This window comes from Nakaseomyces bracarensis, assembly GCF_045282275.1.
Source record: "Nakaseomyces bracarensis strain CBM3 chromosome Unknown Scaff5_0, whole genome shotgun sequence".
Lineage (NCBI taxonomy): Eukaryota > Fungi > Ascomycota > Saccharomycetes > Saccharomycetales > Saccharomycetaceae > Nakaseomyces > Nakaseomyces bracarensis.
The window spans coordinates 146,351-160,138 of record NW_027263965.1 but is presented as its reverse complement, the minus strand read 5'-3'; the positions used below and the strand labels follow the sequence as shown (position 1 = coordinate 160,138).

Genomic DNA, 13,788 nt, shown 5'->3' with positions numbered 1-13,788 from the left:
GGGAACCATTTTTCACGCTTAAATCTATTAATTAGTCCCTGTTGAGATTATTAGAGTTCTATCATTGATCATAAAAATAAAAAAACAAATAATACTTAATGAAATCAAAAAATCAAAAATAAAAGGGAGGCAACACCTTATAATGGGAACGATGGAATAGCGAAAACAAACAACAAATTGTTGCTGGATTAGTATCTGTCATCTAAATTCTTGAACCTCTACTTTACAGTTTTATAATTGCAATACTATTTACATGATTTATTTCTAGTTTTCTGTTTTTTTTTTTTTTTTTTTTTTTTTTTAAGCTGGTATCTTTGTTTCTTTTTTAACCCTCAAAACTTGTCATATTCTTGCTATTTTTCTGAAATAAAGATAAATAATAAGCAGATAGTATTGATGATTATTTGGGTAACTACCATTCCTTCTAAAGCAGATTTCTGTTGACATAATCTAAGCATTGTCACGGTTATTAAGAGTCTACACCCGAAAAAATAAAGAACAGAGAAAATAAATATAATAAATATAATGGGATACAATTCCATAAACAGAATAAATATACTAACATTATTAGACTATCTTGTCCTTGTACACTATTTTATTTTTGCCTGTTTTCCTTTAGTTGCTTTAATTAGTAGTCATATATTTTGCTTGTTGAAAACAAACCTCATAATGTTGACGTCACGCTATATAAACTTTAAATATTCTATAAATCTCTCAAGAAACAATTGTAAACAAAAATATTATTAAAACCGAAATTACACTACTACTAACAATGGTAAATTCCGTTCCGATATTGTTATGATTGTCAATGGCATATCTACACGTACAATTATAGAGAACTATTTATACACAAACCACAAAATGAATATCTAACCACAAACATAGGTTGGGAAATTGATAAATCAAACAAAGGCTTAAGATTTTTCTTATAATTTTAGAGATATATGTGCTACATCCCTTGTCATCACATGGTGACCAGTAATTTGCCCATAAGGAGGAATGTAACCAAATTTTAACAATTAATTCCTTTTTTTTATTTTTATTATCACCCCAGTTAGTTCCAACATAGTGAACAATTTAGAGAACTTGCCTCAATGGTGGCCCTTCCCTTTTTCCGCTTTCATAACATATTCACAGAAGCAGTGCAAAAACTTAACTTTCTATCAACTTTTCCATTTTCTGTCTCTATTTTTCCGGTTTTTGTCATAAAGTCCTAAAATATGTTTGTCATCCCACAGAAAGGACAAAGGACAAACACAAAATCATATACTTGTACAAACAAGAAATAAAATGTCTTAGACAAAGGATGGAGAATTTTCTGCCAGGACAAATTAACATGAAAAAGAAGAAAAGTGTAGAAATGAACTTAACGAGATAGAAATAAGCGAGAACTGAAAACGGAAGGAATTTATCTTCTAATGTAGATAGGATAGGTAAGATATTGTTATCGCTGCGTATTTATTTCGTAGTATTGAATATTCTGCCCTACGCCCCTTATTTTCCCTACGGTGCCTCCTCTAAAGAATGTGGAACAGGTGGATGAAAATAAATAGTGATTCTCGAGGAACCACAGAGAAACAAAGGAGGTGACAAGAGGAGAATGAGCTCTTGTTATAAGGTTACTACCTCACATCACATGACCAGTTTACCATCTTATGTGTACAGCTTAGTATATCTTTTACCATAGTTCTTTAATGTACAACAAAAATAATCGTTGTATGACTCGGGCGATATCAGTTGACAAATTCGTCTATTACGTTCATTTATGAGAATCAAAGGGTGGAGATCAACTTCCCAGCTACTTACGAGCTAGAGTATGGCAATAGTTAAGCATTTTTTTATCCCTCGTCCACCCACTTCTTTTCGCTTAAAATCGTTAGTTAACAATTAAAATATGGTTATCTAGCTTGATTGGTGTAGTTGGAGAGCTAATAACGACCGATTTCCTTGAAAAGGCTTCTCCCTACTCTGGTTGTGGTAACATAGCCAGTAAACAAGTTTTTGATAGGACTCAAATAGCAGTCTATCCTTCAGTTTGTTTTTCAAGTTTATTTTCACCTCGACAATCTAATAACTACCAATACTAGTGATTAATGCCGAATAATTGGAGAACTTTTGGTTAAACAGAACAGTGTTATTCTGTAGATCGAAATACTTAATGGTGATATAAGATAAATTTAGATAAATTTATCAATAAAAGAGACAAAATTCTGCTGAAGATATCTTAATGCGTAATTTAACTTGTACAGCAGCTGTACTTAATGATTCTGAGCCTTTTCTACAGTACTATATCTTATTAAATAATTTACAGAAGTGAGCTGTTGAATATCAGGGTCTAAAAATCAAGTACTTTAGTAACAATTTAGTAACAAATTAAAAAAAAAAATTAAAAAAGCATATCGAATACTCCATTAAAGGATACATTAAAAGAATAGTACTTACTTAATACCCCAAACAGTTAGTGAAGATTTGTATTTTCAGATTCTTTGCCGATATATATTGCGGTTCATAATTTTGAAAGTATACTAATTAACAAGATAAGTTAAGAACGCAATTTGTTAAGAATTTTTCAGATAAAGTACACGTAGAAACGAAAGCAAGGAGAATTTTTATGTTTATTTTAGTTTTCTTATGTCTCTCCCGAAGGTCAATTTCTGTGTAGTACATAAATCACAGCATTTCCTTCCTATTTCCCTTTTAAATGTTGAACTTTTTCTGACCATTGTTTTTACGGCATCTTTTGCTTCCTTATTTTCGGCGCAAGCCATCTCGAAGATATGTATACTCCGAGTATCTTTATATTTCTTATCTGTACATACATTTCTAACATAAAAAGAAAAAAAAACAGCAACTGAAGAACTATTTTTATGAGGCAATAAGAATAGAATACGGCAATAAAACAATCGCTTATCACATCTATTCGTTACAGGGCCATATTTAGCTCAAGTTAACAGTTAAGTAACACATTAACAAAACTAGAAATGTTGGGTCCAATAGATGAAGTCTAATAGGTTCAAATTTAGTCTCAAAGACAAAAAGGTGAATTCTATTTACGGAAACACTCAACAAAATCTACAAGAAATACGTTAAAGTGTATCTCCGAGTTATACTGTATGCCGTTTTTAAAAAAGGAGATTAGATCAATTTATCTCCATCCTTAAAAGAGCTTTTATTAGAGTCTTTGAACCCTTAACTAGAAAAAAAGAGACCCTCATATAGAAGGTTTTTATTTACACCAAACAGGACTGTAAGCCCCATCTTCGTAGTTAGATAGAATTTGAGTATTCTTTACAGAAAAAAAACAAAAAAACAAAAAAACATCTCATTTGTAATTAAACCCGTAAAAGCCAAGTGCTCAAGCTATATCACCATCGCCATCTCCGCCATTGCTTATAAGCAAAACCATGACTTAAAAAAAGGCTTTAATCGACTTCAAAAATAAGGGAAAAAGAGGCTTTCTTTAGCACCTATCATTAATTTTTATATAGATCTAATTTTTATAAACTTATATCCCTCCTTCCCTATGTCTTATATTTATCTAAAAATTACATAACCCTTTATGTTCATACCTGCCGTTCATTGAAATGACGTATAATTATTTTATTTTGTTCTATATTAGCCTTTTCTGTTTTTCAAGATGCTAAGCAAAAAATGACATATTACGAAGCATAACATGACGCATTTCTTAGTTAATCCCCCGTTTCGATGAGCTTTTTTTGTATTTTGTTGCATCGGTGGATTTCTTTCATAGATGTAACTTCCGTCTACGCTTGTTCATATGTATCAGCAATGGGAATTTATTGTGAAAAAAGTTTGCGCTTACAAGTGACTCTTTGTACACCCGAAACACGGCAGATCTGGGACTCGCTAAGTGCCCAACAAAAAGGTGTACCATCACCTTTTTGTTGGCTTTTAACTCCCCCGCCTCATTTATACAGGGCTTGTATTGTTCTTCTCTTCCCCTCTTCATCTTTGTTAATGGCTTTAAACTATATCTTCACTACAACCACTTCTGTATAGTACTATCTCCCCCCGTTTTCCTCCTTCGAATTTACAGTAATTTATCTCGCAGATTGTTTTCTTTCTTTTCTTCATTTTTGTCAATTTCCTTATACAGTAATACCCTGCACAGAAGAATGATTGTGCCTTTTTTATACTATATTTTCATAACTAAATGGAAAATATAGACACCTCACGAACTCATCTGTGACTCTGATTTTTCTGCTCATTCATCGTACGAGTTCGAATTTGAATTTTTTGATCTACAATGTCCGATACTTTCCACGGGGAAGTCTATGTACCGTTCACTTAAAGTTTCTTTTTTATGTCTGTTTTGTTTACATCGATATTTTATCGGAATATGGATCATCCGATTTTAAAGTTAAATAAAAAAAAATAGAGCTTTGCTTTTTCTTTCAACCAAAAAAAAATCAACGACACCAATTTGTAAGCAAGCTATTTTAGCTGGTCTTTAGAAAAGAGACAATGCTCGTGGATTAAGAGATCCGACCTCCCAAAGAAATTTTTTTTGACCTTTGAAAACCGACGACATATCCAGGAAGCAACGCGGAACTTACCTCATATATTCCAAACTTGGTAGTTCCAGACGCACCATCTTTGAATTATGTGATGTAAGAGCCAAAACAATTTTTTTTTTTCTTAAAAAAAAAAAGATAGAACTGATCTAGATACAATAGTTCCTATTACGTAAATTATGGTTCATCTCAACTAATAGGGTATATTGAAAAAAATATTGAATCAAAAACAATAACATCCACTCTCACAACCAAAAGTTTTAAGCAATGAATTAAAAATTCTAGCAAAAAAAAAAATCTACGTAAAATAAAATATTATCTCTATTATTACAGTATAATAATAATATTAGGATAAAGAATAGATGTTTTAATTCGTAACAGCTTCATATATAAAATATAAAGAACAGTATGTAGAAAAACCAGCACTACATCTTAAAATTAAAATACAAACGTAACAAAGAGGAAATAATAATAGAATGAAACTGAATGTTTAATATTAATATGATGGTTAATTACTTATATTTAAGCGTTAATTAAGGAGGAAATCTTTGTAACGTCAGATTTTTGAGGAGTCTTTCTAGAATTCCAGCTAGAATTGGCATCCTCTTCCGTCTTGATGATTAACGGTGGTGAAGAAGAAGAAGACTTTAGAATGAGTCTCTCATCTGGTTCTTTCTTTATAAATGAAGATAATCTTGAGAATTGTGGTGTAGTGGTAGTTGTAGGAGAACACTCTTCAATTCTTGGAGCACTTGATATCTGAGAGAGAGGTGACTGATTGCGATCTGGGTTAGATTGCGACAGACGATGTCCAGAAGATTGAGAAGGTGGCAGTTGGTAAATCTTTGATGTTATCATGGTGTTGTCTTGCATTGGGATAACTAAACTTGAAGGAGTCAGAGAGTTTTTTAGCACGCTAGTAATATCTCTGACAAAGAGCGGATATAAAAGATCAACGATCTTCTCTCTCTTAGCAATAAACAGAGCCCTTTCAAATGGTATCCAAACACCCTTTAGGTGCATAGATCCAATTTTAACAACTTTTCTGTACTTCTCGCTTCTTAAAATACCATCCCTCTTTCCTCTGGTCATCTTCGTAACATTTAGCAGCTTAGTACCATTTATCATGTCATTATCGGCCCTACGAACCACAGAGACACCATTAGCCTCCACTTGGTAACAAAGCGTATTTTCATCTTCCCATATTGTCGTTATTATTCTTGGACCCTTACCATCGGCCGTAGTTGACGATGAAAGAACCCTCAATGAATGAGTCTGCTGTGAGTCAGGTATAGCTGCTATCGTCAAGTGAGTGGGCTGCTGTTGTGGCTGTATGACATAAGAATGTCTCGGGTCTGTATTGCTGTTGTTTGAAGTAGATGACACTAAAGAGGGCAGGACTGGCGATGTGGTAGGATGAGGATATGGAAACACATGGTGTGCCTGATTCATAGTGTTGATGGAAGTAGAAGTAGTATAATGCCGTGTAGCAGAGACCATGCCTGGAGCAGAAGCATGTAAAGTATTGGTATAGCTACCACTTGCAGGAACAGATGTAATACTGCTTTGACTTAGCCTCCCACTAGGTGTAGTATTGCCCTGCTGGTAAGTCGTTATGTAAGCATTGCTATTAGGATTGCTATAATACACTGCCTGCTGAGCTGGAATATGCTGAGCAGTTTGTTGAGGTTGTTGGTAAGGGTTATATCTGTACACCACCTCTGGTTGACCAGCTTGTGTATAAGGCATCTGATAGTAAGCGTTAGGAGCACTGGCACTGACGTATGGTGTAGCGGTCGTCATTTGTTGTCTATCTTGTAACATTTATGTGCTTATGTGATATGTTGTTAAGTTGTATTGTTTTTTATAATGTTTTTCTTGTCTCGGTGCAAATGAATATGCAAGCTAAGGAATATATGCAAATAGTTTAATTATAAGCTTTGAGTCCTAAAAAAAAAAGTTTTTTTCCTGTTAAGTTAATAATAAAATGATATTATCTTTTTTTTTTATTTTTTATTAGTGTAGAATATTTTATGATATTTTTTTTTTTTAATATTTACTCTTTTGATCTTTTAACAGAGTAATCTTCTTATGAAAAATATTCCTTGAATTTCCAAAGAAGTTTTTATTAGCGTAAAGTTTATAGTACAAGCCGACTCAAAAAAAATTATTCTTAGTCTAAAGTATTGCTAGAATAATTCAAAAAGTAAATCTTTTTTTTTTAAAAGCTTTTTCTGTGTGTATGTGTGTGTGTGAATATAAAGAATTTATAATTGTTTCTTGTTTTCAATACCTTTGTTATAGTGTATGTTTGGTATTAAAAGAGTCTTTTTCTGAAATTAGTATTGTCGTATTTTTGTATTAGTGACTTCTCATTAATTCCATAAAATAAAAATAAAGAAATTCGTAAAAACAACCTTTGTTTTTATATGAATATTATTTTGTTTTTTTGTTATTGTTTTAATTAAAAGACAAATAAAATAATATCAATATGTTATTAAAGTAAATGTTACTATTAATATTATTATTATTTTTCCTTGTTATAAGTCTTCTTTACAAAAAAAAAACAATCCAAATCAAATCAATTTTAGGAAAAGGGTCCAAACAATTAATATCTTAAATTTATGAAAAAGTCATCTATGGTATTTTTGGAACAAAGCACTTGTATATATATAAATTTTCTCTTTTAGTTTCCCAGGTATTTCGGTCCTTCAGACTGTCTCTTTTTTTTTTTTATTTTTTTATTTTTTTTTCTCTTTCTTTAATTTCTTTCTAATAAAAGAGCTCCCGTATTATTATTACCTTTCTATAGTTCAATGGCAGGGGTAAGTGAAAAAAAGAAGGATTTCCTCTTTCTTTGTATTCCCGATTCTTGGGTTATTTAGTTCCTTCCAGCAATAAAACATGGCTTTCTTTTCTTTCTTAGGAATAACACTTCTATGAAGAGAGAATACATAATTTAAAGAAAGAAATTATTAAGAAAGGGAAACAGAAAAAAAATACGTTTATTTTTTTGTTTTTCTCTTGGGTTGTGTTGCTTTTTTGTTATATCTTTTATGGTCTCTCTACCTTCTTTTCTTTTAGGATTGACAACCCTCTACTGGTGTTTTACAGCGGAATGAAAGAAAATACATCACACACTAAAAAACATCAACACTCCAACGAAAAACAAAAAAAACAGCATCAGAGAATCCATGTAATAAATCAAAGGAACAGAAAAACTAAAGAAGGTATACATAATTTTCATTATGTCGACTAATACTCTTGAAGAAAAAAAAATGAGTTGCACAGAGCAGGTAGTAGCAGTTGAAAAGGGAGAAGCCACTAAAAAGGGACAGGAAGGGTTTTTTTTTGTATTTCTCTTTAAAAAATGTGTGTGTGTGTGTGTCTTTGTGGGCGTATGTGCTGATCTTCTTTTGTCTGCTGGGCTTGTATTCCCAAAAATAAAAATTGAAAAAATGAGCCGGGGTGCTGATGTTTCTTACATGTTCGTGGTGTTATCGCCCGGGTTTGATGCACCGTGCTTTCTCGTTAGGTACTGAGAAATCCCGTAGCTGCGGGATCAAAGGAAGTAAGAATCCGTTTTGTAATATTTGTCAATTTCTTTTTTTTTTTATCTCTCCTTCATTTTGAGGGTAAATTCTTTCTATCTTTTGGGAAATTAATAAAATTAGCATAATACCACGGTCGTGTGTCTGATGTGTCTGATTAAATTTGCACGGGTGGAAGACAGCAAAATCAATACATGTATAAAAAATTACTAAAAAACCACAGGGCAAAGAGGGGGAGGATGAGAAGGGATACATGGGCATCCCAAGAACCATGGAACACAGAAATTTACATTCTGCGCTTCTCTTTAGGGATTAGTGGACACATATATAAAACTTACTAGATCGGGTAGGACTCACCAGACGAATAATTTAGGTGTCTACGGCATTTTCTTGTTATGTCAACTTGGAATTCTTCTTGAAAATGAAGAACACTAAAATCAGTAATACGTAATTTTCTTCCACCCACAAACTAAAACCAAAAAAAAAAACCTTGTTTTTTAAGAAGATATAATTAAAAAGAAAAATAAAAAATTTTATATTTTTTTTGCTATGGGGATTGCTTAGATCAACGAATATTGTTTTTTGTTTTCTCTTACAGTTCACAGAAAAATAATGTCTCTCCGATCCTACGGGAAAGCCCTTTTTAGATGATAAAAAAAAAAAATAAAAAGAGGGGAGAGTCTTTGAAGGACAACTAAAAATAAGAAAAAATAGCCAAATCAGGACATTTTTACATCAGTTACTTCTCAGCACATGTGCCCCTTACAGCTATTAAAAGAAAAGTTTAAATGTAGTTTAGGACATATATCCGAAGATGATTTCTTCAAAAGGTGTATAGAAGACTTGCCCTTACACATGGTAGGAGAAAAAAAATTATATAATACTTTGAATTTTTTGATAGTGATCTATTTCTAAATAAGTACTTACTGCATAAACTAAAAAAACAAAAATCTTTATCAGGGGGGAGAACCTTTCTTTTTCTATGTAAACTGAAACTGTTTTCGGAACAATTAATTCCCTTTCATTACAAAGGCCCGTCGATCTTAGTGTAGATCAGCTGTTCTCTCGCAGAAAAATACGTTATGCAATCTTACTAATTCTCTGTTTTTTTCGGGAAGTGCAAAGGGGGAGGAGGAGATAGGTTATGAAGAAAGCAAAACGAGAGTGAGAGAGAAGAGAAAGGTAAATAGTAAGAAAGTGTGAAGACAGTAAAGGCAGAGTATTCAAGTGCAGGACTATTTTAATATGGAAATATACTAAACAGTTACTAACAGTCATAATAACAATAAATAAAATGATATAGATATAGGCTGAAAACTGAATACAATTGGAGGCACAAAATTTCTCATGATAGTGTTTGCTATATGAAATAGTTGTGCAGACGATTGTATTCAAAAATAGTGAAAAACGTTAAGTAGAACACGGCTTATTTTCTATTATGTAAAATTATATACTAGTAGTATAAAATATTATTAACAAGAAATTTAAAATACTAAAAGGGTATATTGGAATGAGTATGGACCCTTTTTTTTCTTCTCATTTGTCCCTGTAGTTTAGACAACCTCTTTTTTTATTTTTTCCTACAAATATCCGAAATGTTGAAGATGTAGTACAATTATTTTTATTTATGAAGAACCGTGGCAATAATTCTTAGTAATAAATTGTTCACCCTCTTCGCTACCAAAATGTAAGCTTTTGTTCATGCCTTTCACACTTTTTTTTGTTTGCTGTTGGAGATTCTTCTTACACATAAGGACCCTTTTATTTGCATATTTTGTATTCTTAATTTTTTTTATCCCTCATTAGAGCAGTATGTACTAAACCGTCTTGACAAATAGGGACACCTAAAATGAACTCAAATTAGTTGAGTGGTAAAAACTCATCGTAGCAAACTTGGTCAAGCTAATCATACAATATATAGAAAAAACTTTCTCGAGATCCCAAATAGGTAAGACAGATCTACGACCACTGACTTACTGAGACCTCTAAGAAAACGTGCACGGCTATTTTAAGGACTTACGTTGTCCTGCTATTAATCATCACCTAGTGGTAAAAGACAGCTTTCAATAAAGAACCTAATAATGCTACGTACATAAATTTTTTATGTCCTCAAAATTGTGATCTTTCTAAGTTCAAAAGACCAGCATCGTATTTATGTTTACCTGGTGTGTATAGACAACAGCTGATTTCATATCCATGTGCGTTAAAGTGCATAAGTGCGAGGAAAATCCTTTTCTCTCCTATTTAGTCCTCCCATTGCCTTCTTACTTCTACATCAACTTGTTAGTGGAAAAACTTGAAAAAGAAAAAGAAAGCTTTACTGTACAATGGGTTTTCTTGGATTGTGTACATGGGTAATTATGAAAAGTTTTTCCGAATGGGAAGACTTACATAAAATTTTTTTTACAGAGCAGCTACCGTTTAGGCAGTGGGGTGGTGTACAAGAAGTTTCAGAAAAGCAAGGGATACAGGACAAAATGACTGATATGCAATAGAAGCCAGATGGTACGATGTACATTGAATGTTCAGGTAAAAAGACAGTTTATCACTTTGCCGTATTGAAATTTGCGTACACACCCTATAAGTCCATTTTCTTAAATAAGTTTTATTTTCAGGACATTTTGGCGGTGTTATATTAGAAAAGGACAACATGGATTTTTTTTAACTTGTCGGACAAAGGAATATTCGAACTTCCCGATTAGAAGCCGTAGTTTCCTTAATTCTGCGTTTCTTCCTTAGTTTTATTTTTAAAAGCAATCATACGACTTCGTTGCTCCTCAGTAAATACACAGAGAATATTTCTGCTCAAGGTTCCCGTCGTTTCTTTTTCTTGGCACAGAAGATCTGCTACCAGAATGCTTTACATTTCTTTTCCATAAACCGGATTTTCTAATGGATGGCTCAAACAAATGCCCGTTGGTCTCAAAATAAAATTTGAATTTAAATGCCGGTTTTTTCTTGCATTTGTAATTTTGCGTAGAAGAGTAACAACGGTCCGCTTTTAGATTATTCTCCGTTTTTTTATGCGTCACTTTCTTTCTTCTTATAACTTCATACTTAATTAATTTTTACTGTACAAAGATAATATGTGGAACATAGGAAAGAAAAAATAGGAGGCTCTCAGGCATGTGTTTTTAAGTCCCAAAAAAAAAAAAGGTTCTATTACAAATCCATATTTAATGTATATACATTAATGCTCTTCTCCTAGGGAGCTCCGATTACATGGAATTCATAGATCGAAATATATGTACTCTGACAAATTATATCGGCTGCTAATTTAGATTAGGAATAGTCAGAGTTAGTAGTACTAATAGCACAGAAAAGGAAAAGTCACGATCTTTTATAAAATCTTATGTACCTTTAATGAGGCAATATCTCACTTGTTCTATTTTTAAATATGTAAATAAAAAGTAAAAAATACATGCAGAATACGTTGATCTTTGTCAACGTTCGTTGAAATTATGGTATAGATGGAAACGGGACGTATAGAATAATAAATAAAATCATTAAAAAAATCGGGATAGAAGGACTTTTTATCAAATCTGCAAGTATTACCAAGATAATAGTAAGAACCATCAAAAACTACATGTTGGGGTAGCATTTTAATACCCCCCACCCCCAACTTATCTGTAGTCTTTGTAAAACTATATAACATATGTCCATACTGTAAACCAGAAACCAACTTAGAAGATGAAAATAAAATGGTCGTCAATTAAGAAGTTCTCAACAAATGTGGAACAACAGCCATTAACCTTTTGTCTAGAGCCCTTTATTTTATTTTCATTCTCTACGGATGTTAGGATATCGTCTCTTTAAGTTTTCTTATTCCGATATATGTAATCCTTACCATATAATATCGAAAGGGTGATGCTCTTTTACGTCTAAAAGTAGTGAGATACACCCTCACAGGCAACTGACAGAATGTATTTTTAGCTCTATATTTGCTTCGGGGCCTTTTCTTATATGATCTATTTTTTTTTTTTTAAGCCTCTAAATGCAAAAAGTAAAGAAATTTGATTCGGTCCGAATAACTAAAAAGGAACTACTCATTTGGTTGCTCGGTGAAACGGATTTTCGAATAGAATAAAACGGAGGATTCTATGTTGTGGGTTGACAAAGAATGAACCGCATATTCAGGAAACAGGGGTTGCTACAGAAATTCAGCAAGATCTGAAAACGGCAGATAAATGCATGGAAGTTTAATGCAGCCGTATAATGAAGCAATTACTTATTGCGCTTCTGTTTCTGAGAGATAACCTCAAAATTGTTAGCAATGTATAAATACCGGTATCTATCCTCTCCAGGGTTTTACAGTTTGTGAAGTTCCAGTAGACGACTGTAACGGGTGTGTATATGCTTCCTATTTTTAAACCTGAAACATAACTTTTCTTCCTGACTTATCAATGGAAAGAAGAAAAGTGAATTATAGCAAGATCTTATATGCGGTCTGTACGCACTAGGGATTAAGAATATATTTTTGCTCCGGCATTTTACAAGTGCATGTCAGATTTTCCGGGTAGGTATATGAACCTCTCAGAAAAGACTGGAGTGGACAGAGAAATCACACACAACAATACAATTAAAAGAAAAAAGAGCAAGGAGCAGAGAAGCCGCTACCTCCTGATCTGGCATTACGTCATGCCATTTGACAAATGCCCTTCAAATATTCAACAATGGACTTCATCATCGTGATATCATCATGACATCATCACCCGCGGCTCATTGGTAGCATCGTAGAAAACAAAATAATAGTAAGTCATATGTCAGATATGTTGGATTAAACAAGGGATAAGCGAAAGAGGTGATTTATCCCTTTTACATATGAAGCGATTTTAATCTTTTCTCGCTGCCTCTTTTTTGTTCTTCCTTTTGATATTGCATCCGACGGATCTTACACCTCTAATGGGTGAATTTTGAATTTTACAGCCTATACTGATAGCTTAAGAGCGAGGAATAGTGTTAATATTTAATAACTCAATCATAAGACTGTTATGCTACGTCATGTAATGGGATGTCCTTAATCCTAACTTTGCTAATTAGTATGCCACATTCTTGAATCGAATAAAAGTAAACGGTGCTATGACATTTTTGTTCTATGCTAATAGTCTTTCCATCATCATCCTGCCCTGACTGTTTCTAGGCAATATGTACAAATTATGTCCCCGTAAAACATAGACCCTTTTGAATTAGAAGCTGACGATTTTCACATTATTATCTATCCAGTAAGCAGCGTGAGTAATTCCTTTTTAATAGTTTTTCCGAAGTATGTATTTACTCGTTGTGTAAATTGGAAGTCTCATTATTGTGCAGCCGCACCCTATGTTTCAGATTTGCTAAGCTTGAAGGGCCCAAGACTATGTTTGTTGTAATCTTATGGATTGACTGGTATGAAGAATTAAAAAAATACCTCCTATTTTCCTAAATCTCCTATTTCGTAGACAAGACATTATGCTAAGGTGCCTCTCATTCGAAACCCATGGTTGTTGAACAGACCAATCATACAAAATTGATATAAAGTTAAAGAAACTATTTCTTTCGTTGTGAAAACAGAATTGCTAAATACTTTATTTAGAAGTCAATTAAAACGCTGTGATAGGACGTGCACGAATACTTCGATCGTAACTTAGTCATTAGTTGGCTTCTGAAGTCAACAACTACGGTAGTATGAATTTATATTCATATAATTTATAGTCAACAATCAT

The 13,788-nt window shown here is 32.8% G+C and overlaps 1 protein-coding gene across 1 annotated transcript; it reads right to left on the bottom strand.

Annotated features, from left to right (window-relative positions):
* Positions 1-5,057: 5,057 nt before the first annotated feature.
* Positions 5,058-6,359, bottom strand: PHD1 (Phd1p; the record flags this gene model as incomplete). Its single annotated transcript, XM_071051078.1, has 1 exon — positions 5,058-6,359. One exon carries the CDS (start codon positions 6,357-6,359, stop codon positions 5,058-5,060), a length of 1,302 nt encoding a protein of 433 aa, XP_070907774.1.
* Between the last annotated feature and the right edge of the window lie 7,429 nt (positions 6,360-13,788).